At 49.1% G+C, this 25,619-nt stretch overlaps 12 protein-coding genes across 12 annotated transcripts; 7 read left to right on the plus strand and 5 right to left on the minus strand.

Moving 5' to 3' along the window:
- Positions 1-704: 704 nt before the first annotated feature.
- ACHE_31043S (uncharacterized protein) lies at positions 705-2,983 on the plus strand (the record flags this gene model as incomplete). The annotated part of the gene is made up of 5 exons (XM_043277727.1): positions 705-756; positions 1,073-1,570; positions 1,646-1,971; positions 2,054-2,178; positions 2,236-2,983. The coding sequence occupies 5 exons, from the start codon at positions 705-707 to the stop codon at positions 2,981-2,983; spliced, it is 1,749 nt and encodes a 582-aa protein (XP_043135578.1).
- Positions 2,984-3,304: 321 nt separating this feature from the next.
- Positions 3,305-4,415, plus strand: CYC3 (holocytochrome c synthase CYC3; the record flags this gene model as incomplete). The annotated part of the gene is made up of 3 exons (XM_043277728.1): positions 3,305-3,388; positions 3,449-4,107; positions 4,166-4,415. The coding sequence occupies 3 exons, from the start codon at positions 3,305-3,307 to the stop codon at positions 4,413-4,415; spliced, it is 993 nt and encodes a 330-aa protein (XP_043135579.1).
- A 1,673-nt stretch (positions 4,416-6,088) lies between these two features.
- On the minus strand, positions 6,089-8,289 carry ACHE_31045A (ABC1 kinase family protein; the record flags this gene model as incomplete). Its single annotated transcript, XM_043277729.1, has 3 exons — positions 6,089-6,266; positions 6,327-7,666; positions 7,729-8,289. 3 exons carry the CDS (start codon positions 8,287-8,289, stop codon positions 6,089-6,091), a joined length of 2,079 nt encoding a protein of 692 aa, XP_043135580.1.
- A 369-nt stretch (positions 8,290-8,658) lies between these two features.
- ACHE_31046A (putative GTP binding protein) lies at positions 8,659-10,913 on the minus strand (the record flags this gene model as incomplete). The annotated part of the gene is made up of 6 exons (XM_043277731.1): positions 8,659-8,748; positions 8,801-9,972; positions 10,027-10,161; positions 10,212-10,331; positions 10,382-10,516; positions 10,571-10,913. 6 exons carry the CDS (start codon positions 10,911-10,913, stop codon positions 8,659-8,661), a joined length of 1,995 nt encoding a protein of 664 aa, XP_043135581.1.
- Positions 10,914-11,667: 754 nt separating this feature from the next.
- Positions 11,668-12,093, plus strand: ACHE_31047S (dolichol-phosphate mannosyltransferase subunit 3; the record flags this gene model as incomplete). Its single annotated transcript, XM_043277732.1, has 3 exons — positions 11,668-11,715; positions 11,795-11,863; positions 11,932-12,093. The coding sequence occupies 3 exons, from the start codon at positions 11,668-11,670 to the stop codon at positions 12,091-12,093; spliced, it is 279 nt and encodes a 92-aa protein (XP_043135582.1).
- Positions 12,094-12,747: 654 nt separating this feature from the next.
- On the minus strand, positions 12,748-13,650 carry HPT1 (xanthine phosphoribosyltransferase; the record flags this gene model as incomplete). The annotated part of the gene is made up of 5 exons (XM_043277733.1): positions 12,748-12,793; positions 12,848-12,957; positions 13,015-13,327; positions 13,388-13,494; positions 13,618-13,650. 5 exons carry the CDS (start codon positions 13,648-13,650, stop codon positions 12,748-12,750), a joined length of 609 nt encoding a protein of 202 aa, XP_043135583.1.
- Positions 13,651-14,312: 662 nt separating this feature from the next.
- Positions 14,313-15,968, minus strand: ACHE_31049A (putative C4-dicarboxylate transporter/malic acid transport protein; the record flags this gene model as incomplete). The annotated part of the gene is made up of 4 exons (XM_043277734.1): positions 14,313-14,664; positions 14,717-15,127; positions 15,186-15,501; positions 15,557-15,968. 4 exons carry the CDS (start codon positions 15,966-15,968, stop codon positions 14,313-14,315), a joined length of 1,491 nt encoding a protein of 496 aa, XP_043135584.1.
- Positions 15,969-16,583: 615 nt separating this feature from the next.
- Positions 16,584-17,040, plus strand: ACHE_31050S (uncharacterized protein; the record flags this gene model as incomplete). The annotated part of the gene is made up of 3 exons (XM_043277735.1): positions 16,584-16,624; positions 16,704-16,928; positions 16,992-17,040. 3 exons carry the CDS (start codon positions 16,584-16,586, stop codon positions 17,038-17,040), a joined length of 315 nt encoding a protein of 104 aa, XP_043135585.1.
- A 33-nt stretch (positions 17,041-17,073) lies between these two features.
- ACHE_31051S (uncharacterized protein) lies at positions 17,074-17,774 on the plus strand (the record flags this gene model as incomplete). Its single annotated transcript, XM_043277736.1, has 3 exons — positions 17,074-17,208; positions 17,263-17,357; positions 17,417-17,774. The coding sequence occupies 3 exons, from the start codon at positions 17,074-17,076 to the stop codon at positions 17,772-17,774; spliced, it is 588 nt and encodes a 195-aa protein (XP_043135586.1).
- A 476-nt stretch (positions 17,775-18,250) lies between these two features.
- Positions 18,251-19,950, plus strand: TCA9 (succinate--CoA ligase (GDP-forming) subunit beta; the record flags this gene model as incomplete). Its single annotated transcript, XM_043277737.1, has 7 exons — positions 18,251-18,304; positions 18,374-18,451; positions 18,525-18,597; positions 18,659-18,758; positions 18,827-19,372; positions 19,425-19,764; positions 19,816-19,950. 7 exons carry the CDS (start codon positions 18,251-18,253, stop codon positions 19,948-19,950), a joined length of 1,326 nt encoding a protein of 441 aa, XP_043135587.1.
- A 493-nt stretch (positions 19,951-20,443) lies between these two features.
- ACHE_31053A (F-box domain protein) lies at positions 20,444-22,060 on the minus strand (the record flags this gene model as incomplete). The annotated part of the gene is made up of 4 exons (XM_043277738.1): positions 20,444-21,284; positions 21,333-21,706; positions 21,762-21,927; positions 21,978-22,060. The coding sequence occupies 4 exons, from the start codon at positions 22,058-22,060 to the stop codon at positions 20,444-20,446; spliced, it is 1,464 nt and encodes a 487-aa protein (XP_043135588.1).
- A 1,447-nt stretch (positions 22,061-23,507) lies between these two features.
- On the plus strand, positions 23,508-25,498 carry ACHE_31054S (uncharacterized protein; the record flags this gene model as incomplete). Its single annotated transcript, XM_043277739.1, has 4 exons — positions 23,508-23,875; positions 23,969-24,067; positions 24,125-24,192; positions 24,261-25,498. 4 exons carry the CDS (start codon positions 23,508-23,510, stop codon positions 25,496-25,498), a joined length of 1,773 nt encoding a protein of 590 aa, XP_043135589.1.
- Between the last annotated feature and the right edge of the window lie 121 nt (positions 25,499-25,619).

Raw genomic sequence — 25,619 nt, forward strand, 5'->3', positions numbered from 1 at the left:
CTTATTTGTGGCAGCCTTACCGGCAGATCGACGGCCTCGTTTATCAGAATTAAAGACTTCAATCCGGAGATGGAGAAAAGTTAAGCCGGCAGTGTACAGTAGCAGGGTATACGAGCGAAACCGTCCTCGCAGCTGATTGGCGTTACACTCACAAAGGACGGTGTTTGGCGGCAGTCAGTATACATGGTCCGTGTCGAGTCATCCTCCAATCCTGTAGCAGATATCCTCACTCTACACATCATCATCACTGTGATGGCTCGTGGAAACAAAGAAATCCCCTACAGATAGGCTTTTTTGCCATTGTTCCTGGTGGGATGGCCGAGTGCAGGGAGGGCTGTTGGCCTGCTTCTCTCCGCCTCTTGCTGCCTCTTTTCATCCCATCCTTTCATCCTCCTTTCCCGTTTCTTCCATCCTTTTCCCTCCTTCTACTTTTCCCCCTCTTAATCTCAGGAACTTATTCTCATTGCTTGGTCCGCTCTTTTTTTGTGCTCCCGTTTGTATCACTGCGAATTTCCAGGTCGATAATCTAGAATATCGGTTCGGTGTGTCTCTCTACCTGTGAGTTGCCTGCAGTTGTCTGCATGGCTGTCGGTTTACCTGCGCCGGGAATTCGTCCCCAGGCCCATCGGGAGTAACCTGTGTGTTGTTTCCCTTGCTCTGTTTGCTCCAGTGTCTATCGCTTTGCGGTTTGGAACATCGTCGAGATGCAGAAAGCCAGCGTCATGAATGCTGTTCCTACCCATCCTTTTCCTGCAGGTTAGTATTTCTTCTTCTTTCTTCTTTCTTCCTTGTTTTGTTTGTTAGTATCTTCGTACTTTTTTTTTTTTTCCCTTTCCTTCCGGGCTGTTGTTTTCCCGTATCGCACTGTATCCGCTTTGTCTCTTTTTCTTTGAATGCTTGTCTCACACACAACGCGAAAGAGTTGCAATGCAACCTGATATCCATGAGTTTTCTGTGCGACATTTTCGTCGTGCGATTAAATCCTTCGTGGACTCGAAGCTAATCTGTCGGTTCCTGGGGTTTTGTGGAGCATGATCGTCAGCTCCACACTCAGGATCCCCAGCATCGTTAGTGGATCGGCCGACATTTACTTTCATCGATCATGATCAAGACTTCAGTTCCAAACGAATTAAAAATGTCAAGTCCCGCAAGGCTATCCGCTCTCACGTTATGCGCGATGTGCGTCGTCGTGAACGACTAGCTGGCCTGAAGCGAGGCTCCAAGCGGGAAGCTCAATTGCAGAAACTCCCCAAACCCGCCCCCGCCCACATTGTGCCGGACAGTTCTGAGGATTCCTCCAGCGATCAAGCAACGTCATGCTGGAGCTCTTCTTCTCCATCGTCATCTTCATCCTCGTCGTCGTCTTCTCCTCCTCAAGTGACAGAGTCCAGTGTTGATCTTGTCCTCCGCCAGCCAAAACAGCAGTTTTTGACACAATGGGGTGCCAGCAATCCCCTAAACGGGTCGAGTTCAAATCCCGTGTCCCAAATAATTTGGGAACTCGATCCATTTAGTACCTTGCAGTGTGTTGCTGGAATGCCATCCATGGTCCCGGAATTGATACTATACTGTAAGTTGTGATCAGACCGATAGTTTGTACCTCCTTGGCAAATAGTGACTAATTCGTGATATTGAAAATCAAAAGATGAGACTGTATACGTACCGACGACGTTTCCGAATGCGCAAAATGGATCAAAACAAGCCAACAAGGCGCTCACGACCACATCCGCCTTCTCGGATGCTGGCAGCTTTTTCGGCTTGATGAGCATGTGTGCGGCACATCGAGCTATTCTTTCCGGACGTCATTCGGATCTAATAGATGCGGAAGGCTCATCCCGCAGCCTTTATGACCCAGACTATTATATCATGAAAGATAGATGCATTCGGGAGATGGAGGCCAAAGTACGCGATCCAAATCGGGCACTTAGCAATGAAGCGTTCGATACGATTGTTAGCCTCCTGACCAGCGCGGTAAGAGCATTCCCCATGGTCATTTGATCACTTTATACTTGCCATATGCTCGTTCGTCTCAAGCTGGTCTGACACTTTACAGTTGATCGTAGGTCTTTTCTCGGAGATCAGGATCCATCTTAAAGGTTTGAAACACATGGTGGACATGCGGGGAGGAATCACGGCCCGCGGCATTCGTGGTTCGTCCATTTGGGCTGCTATTGTTGTGTATGCGTTCTTTGTCCCCGGTAAAATGACGCTTTCCCTTTGCTAAACTGCGATTAGAGTCGATATCAAGGCTGCTTCGGGCCTTATGACTACACCGGTATTCCCACTTGCTTGGGGCTCGAAGCATGTACCAGTAGATGTCCAAGAGCGGATTCAGCCGCCGGAGTTCTCACTAACCAACCGCTTTGGCAACGCTCTCTGTGCAAACACACTGTTGAGTTGCTCCCTACGAAGGGTCATCCATGCGTTTCGTGGGGTTGCCTTTTATAGCGAGGCAATTCAAACAAACCCGTTTTCTCTCCAGCCCAAGGACCATGAATTTTTCCGCCTTTTTATATGCGAAATCGAGCATCGATTTGTCAGCTACGTTGATTCTGAGTCTGAAGTAACAGTTCTTCACCCGATTGAAGCGGTCACCAGGACAGCGGCAATTTGCTACCTCAATAATCTTTTGATTGTCTCCCCACCGTCGACAGGTCTTGGCCGCGCGCTCACAAAACATTTAAAGAGTGCAGCAAACAAATGCACACTTCCACTGCTGGCGCAGCTACCGGAGGAGAACGCCGTGCTTCTTGCATGGGCACTGTTCATCGGGGCCCAGGGCTCAACAGGACAGATTGAACATGACTGGTTTATTGAGCAGCTCGCAACTATCGCAGTAATCTGTGGATGGAGTCACTGGGATCAGGTATCAGATTCATTGAGCGAATACCTTTATGTTTCTCAGGTTCAAAGTCCGATCTGGAAAACCATCTGGGACAAGGTTGTCGCTTTTGTTCCAACAGGCATCATTGGGGCCTACTAGGTTCATAACCCCTTGGTCGTTTTCCTTGATTCTTCATTCGAATCTGTGTAGATTTGTCATATTAGGCTTTTGTGTCGATAGAAATTGTTTTTTTGTATGAGTCCTTAAGCAGTTGATATCCGATAAGATAAGGGGATAATTATGATTTTTCTGATTGGCCACTGGCATTCTTATGTCATCCTCCGCAATGTTTTCTGATCCATGCCTTTTCGCGCAACCAATTTTTATCCTAATAGCAATAATCCTCCAGTCAAGATTTTTGGTGATTTTATTCTTGATTTTTGTCTGAACCCGCTCAATACATACCTCACTTCATTCAATATGGGTTGGTTCTGGGCAGACCCGCTACCAAAGTCAGGGCCTGTGGCTCCGAATCCATTGGCATCGTCCGATGCCTCCCCTCCAGTTAGTTCTCGCCAGTCTAGAGCAAATTGATCTAATTTTCTAACCATTGCTTGTATATAGCCGGGATGCCCAATGCATGCTTCGAACGCTACTCCCGCTTCACCCCCGCCATCTCACCCTGAGCCACCCAGTGCCTGTCCGGTCAAGTCTCTGGACTCTCCATTCTATACGCCCCTGAAAACCACACCCTCGCCGTCGCAGCCCCCGTCTTCTTCCGAGAACAAGCCCTCAACCTTATCCAAGCTCAACCCCCTGAATTACATGTTCTCGTCCATCTCCCAGGAACGAGCCCCGAATCAGAATGTCGATCTCCCCGTCGAGCGAGAAATCTCTTCGATACCGCGGGGCGACTCAGATGGTAACTGGGAATACCCATCTCCTCAGCAGATGTACAACGCGATGCTGCGCAAGGGCTTCACCGACACACCTCAGGATGCTGTGGAATCGATGGTTGCAGTTCACAATTTCCTAAACGAGGGTGCTTGGGATGAGATCGTCGGCTGGGAGCGTATCTTCGCCAAGGGTTTCAAGAGTGCATGGGATAAGTGCAAGCGGGGTGAAGAGAATATCGCCATGGATGCATTTAGAGATGAAGTTATGGGGATTGTTGATGAGGAATCAACGCCTCGTCTTCTTAGATTCCAGGGTCGGCCGAAGGAGCTGACTCCTAAGGCGCAAATACTCCAGGCATTGGGGTGGCTGTATCCGGCCAAGTTTGAGTGAGTAGTCCTTGTTATGTATGAAATTGGACTGCAGTCAACTAATGTCGGTTATTAGGACGAGTCCTCCATTCGACCGCCACGACTGGTACGTCATGCGACAGACACCATCAGGCCCTAAGGAAGTCCGCTATGTGATCGACTACTACTCAGGACCTCCGGAACCTTCCGGTGAACCAGTGTTCTTCCTTGACATTCGACCAGCCTTGGATACTCCAACGGCCGCCGTTGAACGACTGATGAGATGGGGGGGAGACGTCTGGTGGCGGGCCAGTGGTGGTTCCGCTCGTGGAAAGGCTCATGATTGATTCATTGAGCGCTGCATGAATTATCCTTTTCTTCTTGAACGAACTTGATGCTTCTCCACTCATTGCTGTAACGTTGTATGCTTAGACGAGGCGCGGGCGTCTGGTGGTTCATGGTCTGTTTGGTTGTTTTCTTCATGTCTTTTTAACTGCATATAGATTTTCGTCAACTCTAATTAAGCTGGCTGGGCTCTCACTATGAGATACAGGATTGTAGGCGACCTTGGGTTAACAGATTCATCAATTCCTACGTATCATCTACGTATAGCAACCCTCTCGCATTTCAAGTCATACGCCTCATTCAACATGGTGTTTGCAACCCCATTTAGCAGCGAACATCTCTTCCAAGCACCGAATAAGTGGACACTAAGATATCTACAAGGACTAAACATCGAAAAAACATCACCACCTCTTAGCCTCTGCCATCATCGAGGATGCCGACCTACCCGAAGATGACGACCCATGTATGCCAATGCCACCAGATCACTCTTTGCGCATCTACTGCCATGCTAACCTGTTAGCAGTATTCGTTACTCTTGCCGGCGATTTTGCCAGACCAACCAGAGATGAGGTCTTCACACATCTCACGCACCCAGGCAACAAATGCGAGATGATTCTTTCTGAGCTTGATTCGGTTTGGGAAGTGCTTCCAATCTGGATACCTACCTCAAGCAGAGCTTACATCCATCGCACATGGCTTCAAGGATCTTATCGACAGCTCAGATGCCCTGCAAGCTCATTTCATTTCATTTCATATCTGTTATTTACATTTTGATGCTAATTATGAAAGTAGGAGATTCGGTTACTGCTCAATCCCATTCCACATATCATCTTTCAATGTAAAAGGCTCTCTACGAAACGACTGCGCATTCTTCAGGCGTACGGACCAGGAATCGAGCCTCCCACTCACGATATACTTGGTATGTGATTATGGACCTTGCCTGTTGTTTGAACTATCGCTGATGGCTTGGATACAGACTGGAAAAGCTCCGGGTGTTTAAGCATTGCACGTGAAGCCGCTCCATATACGAGCAGAATCCCACATTGGATAACTACAACGCATTCGTCGTCAGCATAACTGGATTACCATTCAATTTGTCAGTGCTTCTTGCTCTAATTCATATCTCCGGGATTTGGTAGAGCGAAAGGCTCCTGGGTCTCCGCTGGGTGTTTGTTTTTCTGAACATTATGATCTTCTAGAACAAAAGGATCGGAAAGAATTTGTTAGGATCTTTGTTGGTCTCATTTGTTACTTGTATGGTCTGTTGGAGATGCCATCTCACTTGACAAGTCTCAGACTGAGTCGGACGATGAGGGTAGTGATATCTACTCTAATTGAGCTGCATGTTCTGAAATGCCAATTACATCGCTCTATGGAAACGGAAAGATACCATGAATTCTTGCATTATGGATATTCATATTCTATTGCTCAAAGTAAACCACATGCCTAACTGGTACAAAACATGATACCCATACACCTTCAGCATCCAGCATCTGCCACAAAAAAAAAAAAAGTGACTAGTTCACTATCATACTAACACAGTCGTTGAATCGATATTTCATAACCCAGAACATAGTATTACTTCATGAAGTCTATGAGAGTCTTAGACCATGACTGCGAACAGACAAAGGCTCACGGCATACCTACAGCGATTTCTTCATGTTCTGTCCATCATCTAGATATTCGGCGACAACAAATCATACTTGACGCAGTTCTCGACGCTTTCAATGCTGGCCTGGAGCAACGTACGTGCCTCAAGGCCAACCCAAACGCGCAGCATAGAAGTGTCGCCCGAGCGTACGGATTGCATGAATGAAGCACCGGATCCAAGTTCACGTAGGAGAGGAAGTGCACTATTAATGCGTTAGAGTTGCAACCCAATGTACAATGATCAGAAAAGGACTGAGGCTTACCGCTTGAAAAGGTCCAGATCCGGATCGAGACTACGCCCGATACCTTCAAGAAGAAGTATTGAGATAACGACATTCACAAAATCACCCTCGAGTCGGACGTGGTGGGCCCGCACCATGAACAGAACCTCGCTGAGGATATCACCGATTTTAATGTTCCCCAGCGCGAACGTCCGGGACTTGATGCTCAGAATCAAATGCTGCATTCTCAACGCAAAGACATCGGGATCAATCACTGCATCTGGCTGCCGGCATCGTTCAACCATTAGCTGGCCTGCTCTGTATCCATCAAACTCTGCGACTGCGCGGAAGAGATCGAGGAAATTCCTCCTGTTAGATTCATTGAGCTGTGTCACTAGGCCGGTGTCGATGAAGATTAATTGTGGACGGTATCCCTCGGCATTTAGCTGGTTGAGTGCGTTCTCAAAGTCTTGTGCATCCTTTAGATGCGGCTTTAGACGTTTAAGCACGCTTTCCGTTACATCGACCTCAGCCTTTGTCGGGGCTTCTGATGCCCGGGTGCTCTTTCGCAGCGAAAGATCTAGCTCACTTGGTTGGTAGAACCGTACCATAATGTTGCCCGGGTGCAAATCCGCGTGAATAAAGTTGTCGATCAGCAGCATGTGCAGAAACGCATCTAGACCTTCACTTGCTATCTCCTGCTGATAGACACCTCCACCGAGCTCCATGAAGGTTGAAAGTGGAATTCCCTGCGCAAACTCCTCCACCAGCACCTCCCGGGTACTGTAATCCAAGTATGGGAATGGGAACCAAGCAGTGGTGCGTGACTTGAACTTCTCACGGAAGATAGCGAGGTTGGACGCCTCAATCCGAAGATCCAATTGTAACTTCATCATCTCTCCGAACTGTCCGACTTCGTCCGGCAACGATAACCAATTCATTGTAGGGATGGCATTGATCAAGGACGCGAAGAAAGACATGATCCTCAAATCCCTCCGGATGACCCGTTCAACCTTTGGATGAAGCACCTTAATAGCCACATATGACGATGGAACCCGTTTGGGCGAGCTCTTCACCAGCACATCGACATTCTTTCGGACCTTACCTCGCAGGCTCTCGGGCTCCTGAGAGATGTCCTTATCCTCAGAAGCCAAGCTCCGCTTCAGTCTCGCCTTGTACACTTGCGCAATTGCGCCTACACCGAGGGGTTCCTCCTGGAAGTCTTCGAAGATATCCTCGAACGGCATCCCATTGAAAGCTTTGCTTATAGTCTTCTTTGTCGCGTGTAACGGATGTGCTGGGGCGTTGGAATGGAGAGAGGACATAATGCTGCATAATTCCGGAGGGAAGATATCGGTTCGAGAAGCCGCCCATTGTCCAAGCTGTAAGTAAAGAAAGACGAATCAGTATGCGCGTCTGTATAGATCCGGCAAAGACAACCCACCTTGATAAACGCCGGACCAGCACGCTCCATTGCCCGGACCAAGAATTGGAACCACCATAATGTCCCTGCCCGTTCTCCACTGCGGTCCTCCAGTCGTTTCCCAAACCAAACCACCGGGAATGTGAGAATGACCGGCATAAAGATGAACACCAAGTGCACGAATCGAAACCCGGTCGCGATCGGATCGTAGATATAACAATACCACAGAACAAAAAGCTGCTCACGGAGTCTCTTCAGCCCCCGCGCATCCTTCGAGACGCCAGTCCGAACTTCTGCACGCGATGCCTCCAGCATATGTAACTCCCCGGTTTTGTCACCCGAGTCCCCTTCCTCCGCCAGCTCCAGGAAGGCACCTGGAGTCAAGGCAGCCAGTAGCACTGTCCTGGCCACAGGGGCTCTTTTCGAATACCCCGAATAGCCACCTCCACTGAATTGTCTTCGCGGCCATGATGGCGGACAGGCAAAGCGTAATCGCGACGGCGAAGCAAAGCGGGACAATAGTTGGGTCGAACTTCCACCACGGTGCAGACAGAAACGGCCAAAGAGGACGGCCGTCCCCATGTTCTCATGCAAGCAAGCGCCTACGAGAGGCCGCGGCGATCATGGAAGAGCGTAAGAGAGGCTCTGTAGCCAAGCAGGGAAAGCCATTGAATTGTGAAAGGTGTAAGTGTAGAGTGGTGTATTGTAGGTGCTTCGCGGAGCCCGCAAGGAAACATCGGCGGCCATTCGGAGTAGCACGTGGTACGACGTCATCGCCGACTACGCAACATATCATCATCACCATCTTTGTAGGGATTTATTCACAGATTGCGGTAGGAATTTGCAGACAAGGTGTTGAATTGTACGGAAGTATAGTGCTTGGTATAACAGCTGTACTGATAGTTTATGCTTCTATTATTGTAGACATACACTCTATCTCAGAACACCCGTTCAGCTATCTTCACTTCCTTTCAAATGCCGCGAGACATGGTCGTTCATCAAACCCTCTAATGAGGCTTTCCAGTCTTCTTCTAGCACGCCCTGCTGTACACAATTAGCACATCTTTCATCTAGAAGAAGAGAATCAACTTACATCATTAGAGAGCAACTCCTTCACGAGGATAATGGTGTTATCGCGATCCTTAGCCCGTTGTACCTTTTCCATTTCAGTCGCTGAATCCGAGTCACTTGCACTCAGCGTCTTCTCAAGCAACGAGTAGGCTTCCATATTCTGCAGACAGTCCAAGGCCGCTAGGGTACCCTGTTTGCAAGACGCCATCAAGGCCAAAGCAAACCACCCTTCACTCCGGACAACGGGCCACTGGGTCTGGGTGATCATAGCGCCTATCGGACGTGCAATGTGTTCATGTAAGCTGAAGAGGCTATCCAAGGGGGCGCCTGTTTCGGATTCCTTAGCCTTCGGGATAAGAGTGCGGCAGATGGAGGCGACACTTCGTCCGATTTCGGTCTTAATCGGGGCTGAATCGGTTTTCTCGAAGAGACCAAGCAACAATGACAGATATGTCGGCTTTTCTGCTGAAGCATCGCCCTCAGGAAGTGCTTCCAGTAATCTCGTGACGTTTTCATATGACGATACGATCAGCTGACGAGCCATGCTGGTAGCAGCGAACTGAACCTGCGGAACCGTCTCGTAACCCCATAGAGGCGCTATCGCAGGTATTATACCGGCATTGCCCAGGTGCTGCCTGTTGTTACCGGCAATTGCCAGGTTCTTCAGAAAGCCGAGTGAGGAGTGAAGAACGCCGCCTCTGGCGTCACTCTTGAGGATCGAGATCAACTCTTTATGCAGACCTAAATCGCAAACCATCTTCTCGCACACTTCGTCTGATCGGGCCAGGTTACCCAGCATAACACATGAGCAGATCTGGAGCTGGTCTTCACTTGCAGTCAGCCAGGACTTCAAAATCTGGAAAATTGGCGACTCAAGCGGATAGAATTTCGCAAACAATTCCGAGCCTGAGAGTTCGGCCAATGTCTGGTTGAGTTTCAATTGTAGCTGGACCAGCGCCTTCGCTTCTTCGACGGATGACCGATTCACCTCGAGGGAGAGTGACCGTTGGAGGACCGAGAGCACACGCTCGACCATGCCATTCGATATACAGACGTGTTGGAATCGTTCATTCTCCAGATACTTCACGAGACTGTTAACAACGCAGGAAGATTGGGAGAAGGTGGTCTTCTTGTCAGCAGCAAGCTCCAGTAAAAGCGAAATCGTTCCATCGGGGGAACTCTCAACCCCTTGTCCTATATACCATCATCGTCAGAAAAGAAAATAAGTAGATAAAGAAAGTGTCGTACCTTGCTCCGCCGCTAGTTCTATAAGTTCGTGGGAATAGTCAAGCAACGCTTCGTTATCAGAAAATACACCGTCTTTGATTAATTTCGATAGTATATACGCAATTCTGTTCTCAGCGACCTGAGCATGAGCCGACTCTATAGTCCAGTTAGTAAGATGAATAACATAGGTAGGGATCCAACCGCACCAAAGTCCATGCATATGTTATATAAGACGGGTATTACCACCTGGGTAAGACCCGGGTTCAACAGATGGCGAATAATAGCAAGTGTATAGTTGTCTTTCACGACGGTTAATCTGTTTTCGTCTGAATAGGGTTAGAATCTTTGTTATTGCGCCGGCAAAACATGCACACACCTGTATCGGCACACGAATTTCCACCCAACCGCAGAGAGTGCAGCAGTAACTCATTATCGGTGATCTCGCTCGAAGCAATTAAGCGAAGGAAAAAGTCCAAGATTCCCGACTGACCGTAAGGTAACCTCCACGATGCTAAACTACCTGTCAGATTCTATGTTTGCTAGCAGGACGTTCAGCTGTACTCACGATTTCTGCTCCCGTTCGCCAAAACATTCGCTGCTTGAACCAGATAGTCTGAATCGCAACTCCATAGCTTATCCAGGATAGATCGTACATCTTTGAAAGCTTCGACGTCTGCTTCATTCTCGCCTTCGAAGTTCTTCAGAATCTCTTGCAAAGACGTGAGTAGATTCGTTTGTTCTTCTGCTGGCAATGAATCTGTTCTCTCTGTTGGCAGGCGAGGCGGCAATGCAGTCGAGTCTGAGAGGATGTCTTCCACTGAAGGGAATTCGACAGCTGATTTCTGTACTTGCGTGTCTGGAGCAGAAACACGCTCGCCGGCGGTATTCATCTCATATTGAGAAGCCATATTCCCAAAGCAGTCCGGTTGAAAATCGATGGGATCGGCCTTCTTTAGAAAAGAAGGATCAAATCGAGCTCAAGTATCCGGGATACCCAGGCTTGTTTTGAATTAGAAATCAACAGAGTGCCACTTGTATGATATCTAGCCAACGATGACAGCTAGAAGGACACTTCACAAAGACGTAGATCTCCTGCAAGTATCCGGGAAGCCGTGACACTAAATTTGGAATATAGAAAAGCTAGTGGATGAGAGAATGGACATCTCGCCTAGTATTTGTACTCGGTGCATCTCGACGGCCGGCGATGGTTCAGGGATCGAGATTGCAGCCTGAGGCCCCTTAAAGGCACCATTTGTTCCTACGATAGTACGCCAATAGTCCCTGTAGTTTCAATCAACCAACTCGCTATGTTTAATAGGGTAGTATAGATAGAGTACATAAATATGTCGATTTCCCTTAAATCTAGAACTATTCATAACAACTGTCAAAGCAATACCGAGTCATGGACTGCATGCGGAACTCCATCCTAATACGGCGACCACCGCGGCCACGAGGCGCATCGGAGAGAATTGACCATTGCTTTCGCATACGTGCAGGAGAAAGTACAACCAAGTTTTCTCGTGCAGTCCTATACCGCATTAACCAACAAGGAACTTATGTGCACTTTCTTTCTCTCACGGATTCTGCTTTCCAGTCCCTCCTTTTGATTGCAACCAATCCGATTGTTCAACCGCATACACCCTGATTGATTCGTGGTTCATCATGACGCGCGCTCAACAGACTCTCTCAGTTCTGCTGCTGGTTTCTTCGGTATGCTCAATTGGTGATGGCCATTATGCCGAGTGTTTTTCTTGCTGACTATCTGGATCTTTCTTTCTGCCGGTTCTAGCTCTACCTCGTTCTCTACCTGGGTCTCGTCCCCCTAAATGAGACCGTCCAGTACGAAGTAATCCCTGTTGTATGTCCATCCACTCCTTTCTATTTATCTATTACCACTTAACGCTGATGCCGTATTCTCATTGATAGCTCCCCTTCTACGCCCTGATATCCTTCGGATGCTACCTGCTCGGCCGGCTGGGAGTGGCGATCATGACCTTCAACGACGTCCCTGAGGCGCACGACGAACTGCAGAAAGAGATTGAGCTGGCCAAGGCTGATCTGCGTCGGGGGGATGTCGACGTGGACTAAAGAGTTTTTGTTTTCTTGTTTGTCGCGCGGTCTGTTTGGACTGAGCTGGGTTAGGCGTGTAGGGTTGCTTTCTGTTCTTGCGTTAGTATTCCGCGGGATTCGGGCGTCGCTACACGTTTGGGATGGGGACAACTAATTGTCAATGGCAATGGTAATGATGGTATTGGATGGGGGTCTTTGATTCCTGCCCATGGATCTCCCGATCTAAAAGGTGCAGCCAGCGGGCCTATACGATTATCGAGGTAATAAGGGAATCTCCAGTGGTTATCCAAATGCTGGGTTTAATATAATTCCGATTTGATAGCGACTCAAATGGCTCCAAAAGACTTGCTCGAGCAAATGCTCCAACTCCTTTTAATGTAATGAATCAGAAGCAAATCTATATCCCACTGCAAATAATCACATCCCCAAAAATCTCAGCAAAGCAAAGGCGAAATTTGGATATATATCGTTTATAAATCAAGCTGAATCCAGATATACCGAAATAATTCTTTTAGCATCATGATCATGATTCCCGTTGATCAAAGACATCTTTTCATCTCGTGGCGCGGTATGCCCAACATATATCTGACGCGCAAGATCGAACCATAGGATGGGCTGGAATGCTTGGTGTCGAGGGTGGATGGAATGGTAGAACGAAGCTAAGGTCTGATTTTAAAGAGGGTTCTCCTTGGACAAGCGGTCGTGTTCGTCGATGTCCCTGTGAAAACGTATGAGTAACGGAAAACAAAAACTGTAGAGCTTCTTCACTTACTTGGCTTCCCACGGATAGCAAATCCACACATCGTCAGTGGTCAAAGATGCGTGGTAGTACTTCTCCATCATGTCCTCAGGCAGCTCGCCCTTCTTGGCCTTGTTCTTGTTCTGTTGGAAATTAGCAAGGGGATCCATAATGCTATCCAAATTTCAGGGACAACGTACGTGAAGTACAAAGACGAAGAAGTTGGTCTTCTCGCCCTCACGACCCAACTGCTTCTGCGCCGTCTCAACGTCCTTCTGGAGTTCCCTAACGGCGTATTCCAGCGTTGTCCGGGTGTCATCGACCTCGTCCACGATGAGGATGTTCTTTCCGATCAGGTTGTTCATCTCCAGCGAGCTCAGGTCCAGCCATTGTGTGCGAGTGACCTTGGTACCGGGAACCTCTTCGGGGTCACCGCGACCCAAGTCTTCGTAAAGCGACAGACCAATAGCCTGGATGGGGATGTTGGGCTCGCCGGGGCGCTTCAAGAAGGACCTATTCGAGCGATTAATCAGTATTAAACCTTTGTGACTCCTCTCTTGAACAAAAGCGTACCGGAGAATGCGGGCAGGGACATAACCACCACCGCCAATAGCGATCATAAGGTTAGGGCGGAAGACATCAAGAATCTTTTCGGCGGAGGTCTGACAGAGCTTGTGCACCTATCCGAATGAAGACAAGGTTAGTCGATATTTGAATGCTTGGTATTAGATGTAAGCGAGAAGAGAGCAGGGAATATGGAATCCATGCGCCTTCCATGCAGTTTCGACGTATCCGCAACATACCTGGTTATATGTGACATAGACTTTCTGCGGCATCTTGATGGTATTGAACTGGACAAGTTCAGTGGGGGTAATAGGCAAGCGTATGGAGGGAAAAAAATATATATATAAAAAGATCAAATTCGAGGGGCGATGGAAAAAAGTCCTGGGTGGGGCGCGGATAACGGCGATAGACAGAATATCAGCTGTCAGACAGAGTCTGTATGTGGAAGGTTGTTAATATTCTCTATAAGGTGTAGAGTACAGAAATGAATGAGGAGAAATGAATGAACTGTGAGTCAAAATTCTTCTCACCCTGTCTGCCTACTTGAAAAATTTCCCTTGCCTAGACACGCGACAACTGTCTATGCCTATCTCTATCCATGGAATGCGCCGCCAATCATGTGCCTCGCCTATTTGGTCCATGGCGGCATTCGCCGAACTGTTACTACCCCCAAAAAAGCACGTGCAGCAAGGGTCCTGCCCCATCTGATCTTTCCCGATCGATCTCCGTCCTCAGGGAAATATACAGATTGCTTTATCTCATATTACCCCTCCGCAACTTGCCAACAGAGTCATTGATTTCGTTTGTACATTAGAGGTACGCGGTATCCTGACCCAGTCAAGAACTATCCATGGTTTACTGAGCAAAAGCCGAGGTTTACGGTTTGGGAAAGTCGCTAATTGAACAAACAGTTACTTGTGTCTATGGTATCACATCAAACCTCCATTGTTCGAATGGCTGGAATCTCAGGCTGCACCCGGTTCATCTCAAACCCACCCTCATCTTTATCCTCACCCTTCTGAGGCCATAGGATATGGCGCAGGACAATTGCTCGCACCATCATGCTGAACACGAAGATATACATCAAAATGAGAGGGAACACCATGACACACCCGACGATCAGAATCGGTTTACATGAGAATGCATTGCCAATTGCGAAGGTGGCACTTACCAGTGCAGTGTTGGGGAACACGAAAGAAAACCAGGCCATCGAGAATTTGATCCGTCCGTGTCCGATTGTCGACCAATGGGCAAAACTTGCTATAAAGAAAAAGAAGATGGCCAGACTGGATGACGATTAGCTAACCTACCGCAGAGATGGGCTGTCACAAAACTTACCCCCATAACCACAAGGCGCCGAAGTTGATGACGAATCTCAGAACATCAGCAGCCAGGGCCCCATTGCCCATGAAATTATTAGGAAAGCATCTCTTCATTTCGGAAGCCATATTCACAATCCCTGAGACAGTGAAGGCGCTAGGTCCGACAGAGACGAACATACCTGGCCGCACGTTTTCCTTGGGCAACTTCTGCGACATCAATCTATAAATGAAGGCCGAATACACCATCAAGGACACCAGGAATCCAACTCCTTGAATAGTCATGCCACCGATGATGATGGTCAAACAGCGAGAAGGTTCAAGTTTACTACTCAGAATGCCAGCGTGAGGCCCGATAATCAACATTGGATATGCCGGGAAAATCCAAATCGGGGTCATCTGAGCTATAGTAAACGTCTGCGTTGACCACCTGAACATCATCAATAAGCGAACTCTTGTGAAAGGGAAATGAGCGATATTGAACGCACAGAAGGAGGTATATCCCTGCCGAGAAGATCACTGCCAGAATCGCGTCAATCCAATACAGAATACCGACGGCCTTGGCCAGCCAATAACCTGTATTCTCTGGGCCATATTGCGAGACGTTGATCAAGATTGTTCCAAAGGAGACAATGCACGCAGGGACGAATAGTGATTCTGTCGGGTGCAGAAAAGACGCCTTGAAGGTGTATGGATAGAGGTAAAATCGAGTGATGAGCAGACCCCATATGGCAAGGTACAGCACAACGTTGAACAGAAAAACGATAATGCCAATTGTTTCAAGGCCTCGAAATCGATAAGGGACTAAATAAATGCCAATCAGTGCGAGAACCACGACAATCTATGTTCATTTACTGACCAGCATACAAGGCGTTTGCGATTCCCCCGGTTGCCATGGTCAATGTGAAATAGGCCCAGGTGAAATGGCGGATACGTTCTCTCCAGCTGAGATTGACGGCGGACGACGAGTCGGTCTCTACATAATCGGCCGACTCAGTATCATTGATCTTGCTGTTCTTCCTCGCGATCGTCCCAGTGATCACTCGAGTGGACGACCCTTGCAATGACTCCAATGCCGATGTATGGGCGTCGCGCAATGCCTGCGCTGTTGGTTGGCTCAACAATGTTCCATTACTGCCTGTCGACAGGTCGTGTTCCGCATCTTCAAATGTCGGGGTCCTGAACCCCTCATCCCCGCGACTTCTCATGTGTCTGGGAGGTGGGCGTTGTAGTACACCCTTCATTGTCATTGTAGAGACATTAAGGGGCATAATTCCATAATGGCAGAGATCCTTCTGTCTTGAAGCGACGATTCCACGTCAAGAAAAGGAACCCAATGGCTAGGTTCCGGGCTGAAATCAGCACATGAATATCGAGAATAGTAGCAGTGACAGAAATCGACGAGTCAAGCTAAATATTCTAGCGCGTGCATTGCAAAGATAAAAGACAGCAGATGCAAAATGCAGCAAAAGGAGATTTGGGATACAGAAGTCCGTAGTGGTTGGAATAAGAGAACTTTCTTCGGGTATCGGCACGGGAGAGCTACGTGCTTCTTTTCTTTTTCTTTCTGAGCCAACCAGCATCTTTAACAATATTCGGTGTCAGTTGCTGCAAAAATGGCAAATTGCATATATTCATACAACTGATGCTTGTAGAACCAATGTGCAGTATCATATGCCAATATTTAGCACTCTACACTCCATACCCCGGAGTAGACCGAAGCACACAAAACCCCCGCCTGATTGGCCCGAGGCTCGTGTCCGACAGCGTTGCAGAATTATTCTCCTTCTCATTTCATATTTTGGTGTAATCTTTCATATCTGGAAGAGGGATATTTAGCTTACATGATTTACATTATCTTGCTGCTTTAATTAACCACTGTCCTCATGGCTGCTGCTGATAATCGCCGCTCCGTTCTCATCACAGGGTAAAGCGATCAATCCGATTCTAATCTACTCTGCCCATCTACAAAAATGCGGAAACTAATCTTACGATATCTGATTCAGATGCTCTCCCGGCGGAATCGGAAACTCGCTCGCGCGCGAATTCCACCGAAACGGGCTACGCGTGTTTGCGACAGCACGGGATGCGAAAACAATCGAAGAACTGGAGGCATTGGGAATCGACACTCTGAGTCTTGTGGTTGATGATGAAGATAGTGTGCGATTCTGCTATGAGGAGGTGGAGCGAAGGCTTGGGGAGAAGGGATTAGATTATTTGGTGAATAATGCGTGAGTAGTCTCACTCTCTAGAGAGGCGCGAAGTGATATGCGAGTACTGACTGCAGTTATCAGGGGTCGAAGTATGTACAATTGGTTCTTGTTCTGGAGGCCAGCACCATGATATTGACAAGACGCAGACTACACGGTTCCTGCCATGGAGGCAGACCTGCCCGAAGCTCGTCACACTTTTGAAACCAACTTCTTTTCTGTGATTCATATGTGCAAGACATTCTTGCCGCTGCTTATCAAGGCCAAGGGGACTATTGTGCAGATTGGGTCTGTTGCGGGGGTGAGCATTCGATCATTTTGTGCTATCATTGCCGTGTTAACTGATGTACTCCAGATCATTCCCTATGTGTTTGGTTCCGTTTACAACGCTTCGAAAGCAGCTCTGCACTCGTGGAGTGATTCTTTGCGGGTTGAATTGGCACCATTTGGGTAAGTCATTGTATTTCTCGGTCAATTCCAATGGAGGACGAAGCCTGATAATGTCATAGAGTAAATGTCACCACCGTCGTGACCGGTGGCGTACAATCTCGCATTGCCCGGACGGACCGCGCCCTACTGCCAAACTCCCTATACGCTCCCATCGAAGACCAATATCTACGTCGCGTAAAACACAGCCAAGACGGTGCTATGCCGCATGATGCATATGCACGGAGTGTGGTAGCCCAGGTTCTTTACGGGTCCGCACCATGGCGTTGGTTATGGCCGTGGGCGCAGGGCCGAAAGAGTTGGATCTGGGAAGGAAACAAGAGCTGGTTAATTTGGTTGTTGGTTGGGGGTTGGGCATGGTCTGGGGTCTTTGACCGGATGATGACCGGGATGTTCAAACTTTCCCGATTGAGGAGGTAAACATGGCCCTATCTTACCCGAGTAGTGTAAATAATTTGCCGTCATTGTGACGGGGAGAGGGGGGCATGGTACGGCGTGTACATGTATAATTTTTTATATTCCTCCACTTTCTTGTACAGTCTTCTCACAGTAGTAGCTCTCTCCTTAACCAATGTTCAATCATTCTATATCCTTGTACATAAATCTCTGAAAACTCAATCTCGATGGGGCTTTCCGTGATGTCTTCGCTTCGGAATCACAACCGATTAGTCATCTCGAAACGCCCGTTGGTTGGCTGTCAGGTGACCCGCCAACCGTCGTCTCAAGGCCAAAGCAATTATCCATCCCGAGCATCGCAGCCGTGAAAAAGAAAGCTGTCCCTCTCTTAACCACTCCCTCTCTTTTACCTTCTCTCTCAGGTTATTTTTCTTGAGAGCCCTTGCTATCTTTTTGTTGATTCGACCACTCTCCCCTCTTTCTCTTACATCATATCCATCATGTTTAAGCTCGCCCGTAGCCGCCCATTTGCGACGGCCTTCCGTGCTGCGACGGTAAGATCTTTAATCTATATATACTTATACCCGGCTATAGTCACTCATACAATCGCTTGCTTTATTTAGGGAACGCCCTCGAGAATCGCTCAGCAACAGAGAAACCTCTCCATCCATGAATACCTGTCCGCAAATTTGCTGAAGTCGGTACGCACATTACGTCTCCACCCCCTCTTTCTTTTTCCGCCAAACTCCCAATTACTGATATACGCGTTTATAGTATGGCGTCGGCATGCCCAAGGGCGAGGTCGCCCGTTCCGCTGAGGAAGCCGAGGCTGTCGCCAAGTCGCTCGGTACATGATTTCAATTCTCGAACCTAAAAAGCGCGCAGCGTACTAAGACCGGGTATTACAGGTAACGACGACATGGTCATCAAGGCCCAGGTCCTCGCTGGTGGTCGTGGTAAGGGTCACTTCGACAATGGCCTCAAGGGAGGTGTGCGCGTGATCTACTCGTGAGTTGGTTCTATAAAATTTTTACATTCAAAGAGTGTTCTGTTTGTTGACGGTGACTTCATTCTAGGCCCACCGAGGCTAAGATGTTCGCCGACCAGATGATCGGACAGAAGCTCATCACCAAGCAAACTGGCGCCGCTGGCCGTGCTTGCAATGCCGTCTACATCTGTGAGCGCAAGTTCGCCCGCAGGGAATTCTACCTCGCCGTTCTTATGGACCGTGGTTCTCAGACCCCCGTCATTGTCGCCTCGTCACAGGGTGGTATGGACATTGAGGCCGTCGCCAAGGAAAACCCTGAGGCCATCATCACCACTCCCATCGACATCAAGGTCGGTGTTACCGACGAGATCGCCCGCACAATCGCTACCAACCTCGGCTTCTCCGAGCAGTGCATCGAGGACGCCAAGACCACAATCCAGAACCTGTACAAGGTCTTTATGGAGAAGGATGCTACTCAGATTGAGATTAACCCCCTTTCGGAGACCTCCGATCACCAGGTTCTGGCCATGGATGCCAAGCTTGGCTTTGACGAGAATGCCGAATTCAGACAGCAGGAGGTCTTCTCGTGGAGAGACACCACACAGGAGGACGCTGATGAGGTCAAGGCTGCTGAGTACGTCTACCCTTTGACTTGACCATGTCCTTTTTTCTAACCAATGGTATAGGCATGGCCTGAACTTCATCAAGCTTGACGGTGACATTGGATGCTTGGTCAACGGTGCTGGTCTCGCCATGGCCACCATGGATATCATCAAGCTCAACGGTGGTAATCCTGCCAACTTCCTTGATGTTGGTGGTGGTGCTACCCCCGCGGCTATTAAGTCCGCTTTCGAGTTGATCACCAGCGACCCCAAGGTGTCTGCCATTTTCGTCAACATCTTCGGTGGTATTGTCCGCTGTGACGCCATTGCCCAGGGTCTTATCAACGTCGTTCAGGAGATGGGTCTCCGCACTCCTATCATTGCCCGTCTGCAGGGTACCAACATGGAGCAGGCTCACAAGCTGGTATGTTCATTCCCCCATAGAAGCAGGAGAGGTGCTAACCAAAGTTCATAGATCAACGACTCTGGTCTCAAGATCTTCTCCATTGAGGACCTCCAGAACGCCGCCGAGAAGTCGGTTCAGTTCTCGAAGGTTGTCAAGATGGCCCGCGAGATTGACGTTGGTGTTGAGTTCACTCTCGGCATCTAAGCGCCGTGACAGTGCATTTACTTATCCCTCTCTTTCTCGATTTTCTGTTCTTTTTATAACCATTTCACCATTCGACTCTTTTCAATTTTTTTTTTCCTTTCAGGGGGTTAGTGATCGGTTACCAAGGGAAGATAGACTCCGTTTCCCTCTTAGCATGGTAGGTCAGAGAGACGACCCGAGAACCGATGTGACTACGACTGAGCAACTGGGAATGGTTCTTGTTTGACGACAGGGAACAGCTGTGGAATTTATAGAGATTATTGATGGATTACTGTATATCGTCCTTTTTCAGGTTTTCATTTCATTTGTTAATGTCTTCGACCCCAATTTTGGCCCAGTAGAATTAGAAACAGACATGTCTCGTCATATCGTACACATACATATCACATAACAAGCAGTTCATATCCAGGATATCATCCAATGCAATCCGCATAATTCAAACGATCCAGTCCAAATCCTAAACCACCAAATCCAGAAACGCACCAAAATCATTTCAAGAAATGGGAATCGCCCCCATAGCTTGCTCCTCCCGATCAAAAGACCAAACCCTCAACCCACTCGCATCAACAAGCAGCACCGAACACTCATCCCCCAGAATCAAAAACTTACGATCAAACTCCTCCCATTTCACCCCTTTCCTCAACAACTCCCGACTCAGCATCGGAGAAGGCCGATGCGCCCGTTTCGCGCGCGGGTTTGAAATCCAAATGGTCGGATCTCCATCTGCCTTTCTGATATAGTACAGTAAATCCGGCGCGATAGCCGCCATAGACAGTCCAACGTTATGGATACTCCCCTGGTGCGTGCGATGCATGTAGATTTGGAACGTGCGCGGGTCAGCAGTTAGAATGAGCGCTTCTGTTAGATCGCGGTTATTATGCCAATTTATATGCAACGAGCCAAGACGGTGGTTACAGCGCGCCTTACGGTCCGTGAGGTCTTCGTAGAAGTTCCCGCCAGGGCCGATGTCGCTAGGTAGCGGGAGGATGTCGGGTTCCTCGTCCAGGAACGCACCCGTGCTTCCGTTGCGGTAGAACCGGCGCATCGTGAAGACAGCACGGTCTGTGGGGATAGATCCTGCGAAACGGCCCGTGTCGCGGTTGGAGATGTGCACTGTGGCGAGGCGGTCGAGGGTTGGGTGCAGGATGATGAGGTGCAGTCCTGTGGGGACGCGGATAGCGTGGGTGGTTTGGGTGGAGAGGTCCCATTGAAGGACGTTTTCGCGGAAGCCGAAGGCGACTTTTGTGCCGTTGGCGACGAACTTGTTGAAGTTGGCGGAGGGGAGGTGGAAGACGCCTTCTGTGTTGGCGTGGAGGTGCCAGACGTGGCAGGTCCTAACCTTGTTAGACATTCATGCAAAGGCAGAAAGGGGGGAGACTAACCCGCGACGAGAAAGCGCAGCAACAATCTGATCCGTGATACGGACATTATCAAAAATATCCCGGTTCTCGGTACAGAAGCGCTGCAAGACCCCGGAGCGCAGATGACGCACAAACACGAACGTGTCCATTTCAACCCACGCGTATCTACCGCTGCAGTAGTCCATGGGATTCATACTGATCTGGTAAGTCTGCAACTGCCAGGAGAAGTGGCTCTGGGAGACTGGCTGGCCACGCTCCAGCATGACCCGGTCTCTGGCGAACTGGAGGAACGCTAGGTTCGAGGATGTGTCCACGGTGCCTGGTCCATAGCGCCAGTTGAGGACTGAGTCGCGGACTAGGCGGTTTGTGAGGAGGGACTTCCAGCGTTTGCAGACCTGTTCTTGTTAGCGGGAGCTATTGTATACATGTGATGGGTGTGTATATACATACACTCTGTAGGATGAAGAGATCTGCGATTTCCAGGTACGAAGTAATCTGGACAGCCAGTTCTAAAGGCAGTGAGCCCAGAATATCCCGATGAAAGCTACTTTTGTCGATATGGTTCTTCAATTCGCGTCTTTCATCGACGCGCAGCTCATTCAGTACATTGAGGTATCTGCGACGGTAGGTTAGCAAATGTGACGCGACAGGGAGACATAAACATACACAGCGCGTCGACCCGATTTTGAACGCAGATTCTGAAAGCGTATCAGGATCTCTTCGACCTGGTGGTCGTGATAGATCTCCATGGCGGTCTTTTACCGGGTGGTGACTCGGGAAAGCAGCAAAAAGAGTCAAACGACGATGGGATGTTTATTATGAACGAGTCCACCGCCTTGGGAGGATTGATTTTCAGGGAGAAAGTGAAAGAGAGCATCTGGTTGAATTTATGATTTTGTGAGTAGTTGAACGATGCATGTATATATATGGTGTGGTGGGAGCAAAAGTGAGGTGAATGGGTGAGATATATAACACAGTAGTGGAGATAGAGTGGAATAGAGAGGTCAACCTCTGTAAAGAACAAAACATAATTATCATCCTCATTATTGCTCACTACAATAGACGTTCAGTTATACAGACATTCTTTGTTCCTTGTGTTCTGTATATATATAAAATCTTTGCCTCTTCATCCTCTGCTCTTTTCTCCGTCTTCCACCAACACAATAGTTATAGTCATTTTCATCGCATCTTTTTCTTGCTCAATTCCCGCCGATTTCACACTCATTCTGTCATATTTTATGCATAGTTTACTGTCTCTTCTCGCCCTGAGAACCGCAACCTTCCCTTCAACCGTAGCCTTGTCCGAGGTTGCCTCTTGCCTCTTTTGCCTTCTTCCATTTTTCTTCTATTCTCTGTCAAACATCAGCTGGCTGGGCCGCGGATGTTGTACTAAAATCCGGACCAATTGAGCTTTGCAGATCCGATCGTCCTCTGCTTTTTCTTCTTCTTCTCGCCCGGTCTTCGCCTCTTTTCTGCAGCTTTTTTCTTCCTCCTCGCCTCGGTTTAGTTTCTTCGCCTTCTTTTCATCGTCTCTCTTTTTCCTTTTTCCTTCTCTTTCTCTTCCGTTGACCTTCCGTTGACCTTCCGTTCACCTTCCGTTCACCTTCCGGATCCCACTTTTTCCCCTCCCACAATCATCGACCGCTATTATATACCTAGTATAAGATAGGGGCGCAAAACGGGTCCGGGCCCCTAAAAAAAAAAAAAAACAATACAGAGTGGTCTTTCCCAACCAACGCGAAGGAGAAGTCAACTGGCCTCGCAATGACCAACAAAGGATAACACTTAAAAACCAAACCTAAAGGTTCCTATTTATTTCTCATTATTATCACCCTGTTGATCCGCGCGCGACTTTTCTGGCCCAGGCTCGAGCTGCCACAATAATTATACCCACGCTTCCCACGTTCTCTCTCCGGCTGGCTTTTCATATTGTGGAATTAACACTCTTTAGTGTCTGTCTGTCCCCTTCTAGCACAAGCACCCGGATCTTCCCTTGCGTCTCCCCGCCCCTTCCTGTCAGGTGGTTCCAGGTGGTTCCCCTGCATCTGCTAGCAATTCCTTTTCTTCCACCCCACGCTCCCTAAATCCTCTCTCTTTCTTTTCCCAGGGGGAGGGGGAGAAATAATCATTCTCGCCAATTCCTCCGCTATTCGTCGTCCTCTCTATCGTCTTGCCGTCTGTCAGCCGTCGCGCGAAATGAGTGGCCTTGCCGATCCCCCGACCAAAGTCACCTTTGCTCCTACTGTCACCACCCATGCTCCCGGCAAGACTCGCAACCTTCCTGTCCTCTCCTCTTCCGTGACCGGCTCAAATCAGTCGTCCGGTGACCCAATGGATGTAACTCCATCCACCGGGGGTACTGCGCCCTCAAATTCCGACGGCGCAAACTCCAACGCCAATGCGCCCAATGGTTCTACAGATGCGAACAATTCGAATACCAGCGGCAGCAACACCAACAATAATACCAATAACAACAGCAATGGCCCGAACCAGGCCATCGGAGCTGCCGCTGCTGCCCAGCAGCCCAAAGTCGTACAGACAGCATTCATTCACAAACTATACAAGTATGTATTTTCCTTTGGTGCTTCAGTCGCGTGTAGTAGTTTTGGCTGTCAGTCAATGGAGAGTAAGACATCTTTACTGACCAATATCGGTAGTATGCTCGAGGATCCTAGCATTCAGCATCTCATCTCCTGGTCCAGTACGAACGATAGCTTTGTCATGTCTCCCACATCCGAATTCTCAAAAGTTCTTGCGTTAGTATACTCCTTGCACAATCCCGCGCCTGTGATTTTGGTGCTGATACTCCTCAGTCAATATTTCAAGCACACCAACATTTCATCCTTTGTTAGACAACTCAACATGTACGGCTTCCACAAAGGTATGGGAAATCGGATGCGCTTTCGTTTTAGCACCAATCCACCCGGCGCTAACGTTGGGTTTAATTAGTGAGCGACGTCTTCCATACCGGATCCCCCGATTCCGCACTCTGGGAATTCAAACACGGCAACGGCAACTTCAAACGCGGAGATCTAGTAGGATTGAGAGAAATCAAGCGCCGGGCTTCTCGTCATGCTTTGATTCACCGCGACTCCTTCCCTGGCCACAAGACCACCGCTGCGTCGCAGCCTGGTACGCCAGCCGAGCCAGTTCCTGATGCTACAGAGACACGTTTGATGGCGCTCGAACATTCGCTCTACGACATGTATAACCGTCTGGGCCGTGCAGAAGAAGGCAATATGGCACTCAACTCAAGGTGCCAGGCTATGGCAGAGGGTCTTTCCAGATGCTATCACTGGACTTATTCGATCTCGCGATTCGTACAAGCGATGGTTCCTGATCGGGATAGCCCTCTGTATCGCGACGTCGTCAGTATGCAGAGTGAACTGGAAAGACACCTCGATTCCGTCCGTGCTTTGGAGAACCCTCATGATCCATATCTCTCAGCGCGACAGCCGCCTTACTTTGCAAACGTCGCCGTCGAGCCACCGGGCGCGCCGCTCTCTCCTCGACAGATGCCAATGGACGATAGCCGTCGACCGTCGGTAATCGAAACTTCTTTCCGGCCCAATATGATCCGGCCTCCTATGCCTCCGCACTTGGCTGTTTCTCCGCGTCGTTATGGCTCCGTCAGTGCTGCTGCCCATCCTTCCCCGAATCACAACCGTCCCCAGGTCCCCTCCGTTGTAACGCCTCAGCCACCCATGCCTCACCCGCTTTCCTCCGTCTCGTCTCCTCCGGGACCCAACCTTGGGCGACGACATACGTCCGCTGATATTCGCCAGCACGGCTGGCCGCCACCGGGTGTTTCGCCCTTCTCGACTCATCACCCACCACCACCGCCGCCCCACTGGCCTCCGTCGCCACATCGCACCCCAACCTCAAGTGAACAACAAGTCCGAGATGTGTTGGCTCAATACGAAATGGGTGCTCCGCGCAGACCTCCGCATTCGCGCAATATAACCCCTCCTACGAGCGCTGATGCACCCTCGTCATCCATGCTCAGTGCCGATAATGGCTGGACGTTCGGACCCCGATATCCCCGACACGAGTCATCCCTGCCAGCAACCCGACGGTCCAGCATGGCCAGTAACGTTCATTCGCTCCTCAACCCGGCTGATACCGCTGAGCGACCCGATGAGGATCAAGCAATGAACGACGACCGCAAACGGAAACGTTTGGAATGATTTAGCATCGGCTTGAGCAATCCCTGAACTGCCACAGGCAGTTCGCAGTGGCTCCGAATATAATTACAGCCAGATCAATTTACTGGCCGACACCTTTCCCGTGGTGCTTTGATTCCCTGCA

The sequence above is a fragment of the Aspergillus chevalieri genome, chromosome 3 (assembly GCF_016861735.1).
Source record: "Aspergillus chevalieri M1 DNA, chromosome 3, nearly complete sequence".
Classification (NCBI taxonomy): Eukaryota; Fungi; Ascomycota; class Eurotiomycetes; order Eurotiales; family Aspergillaceae; genus Aspergillus; species Aspergillus chevalieri.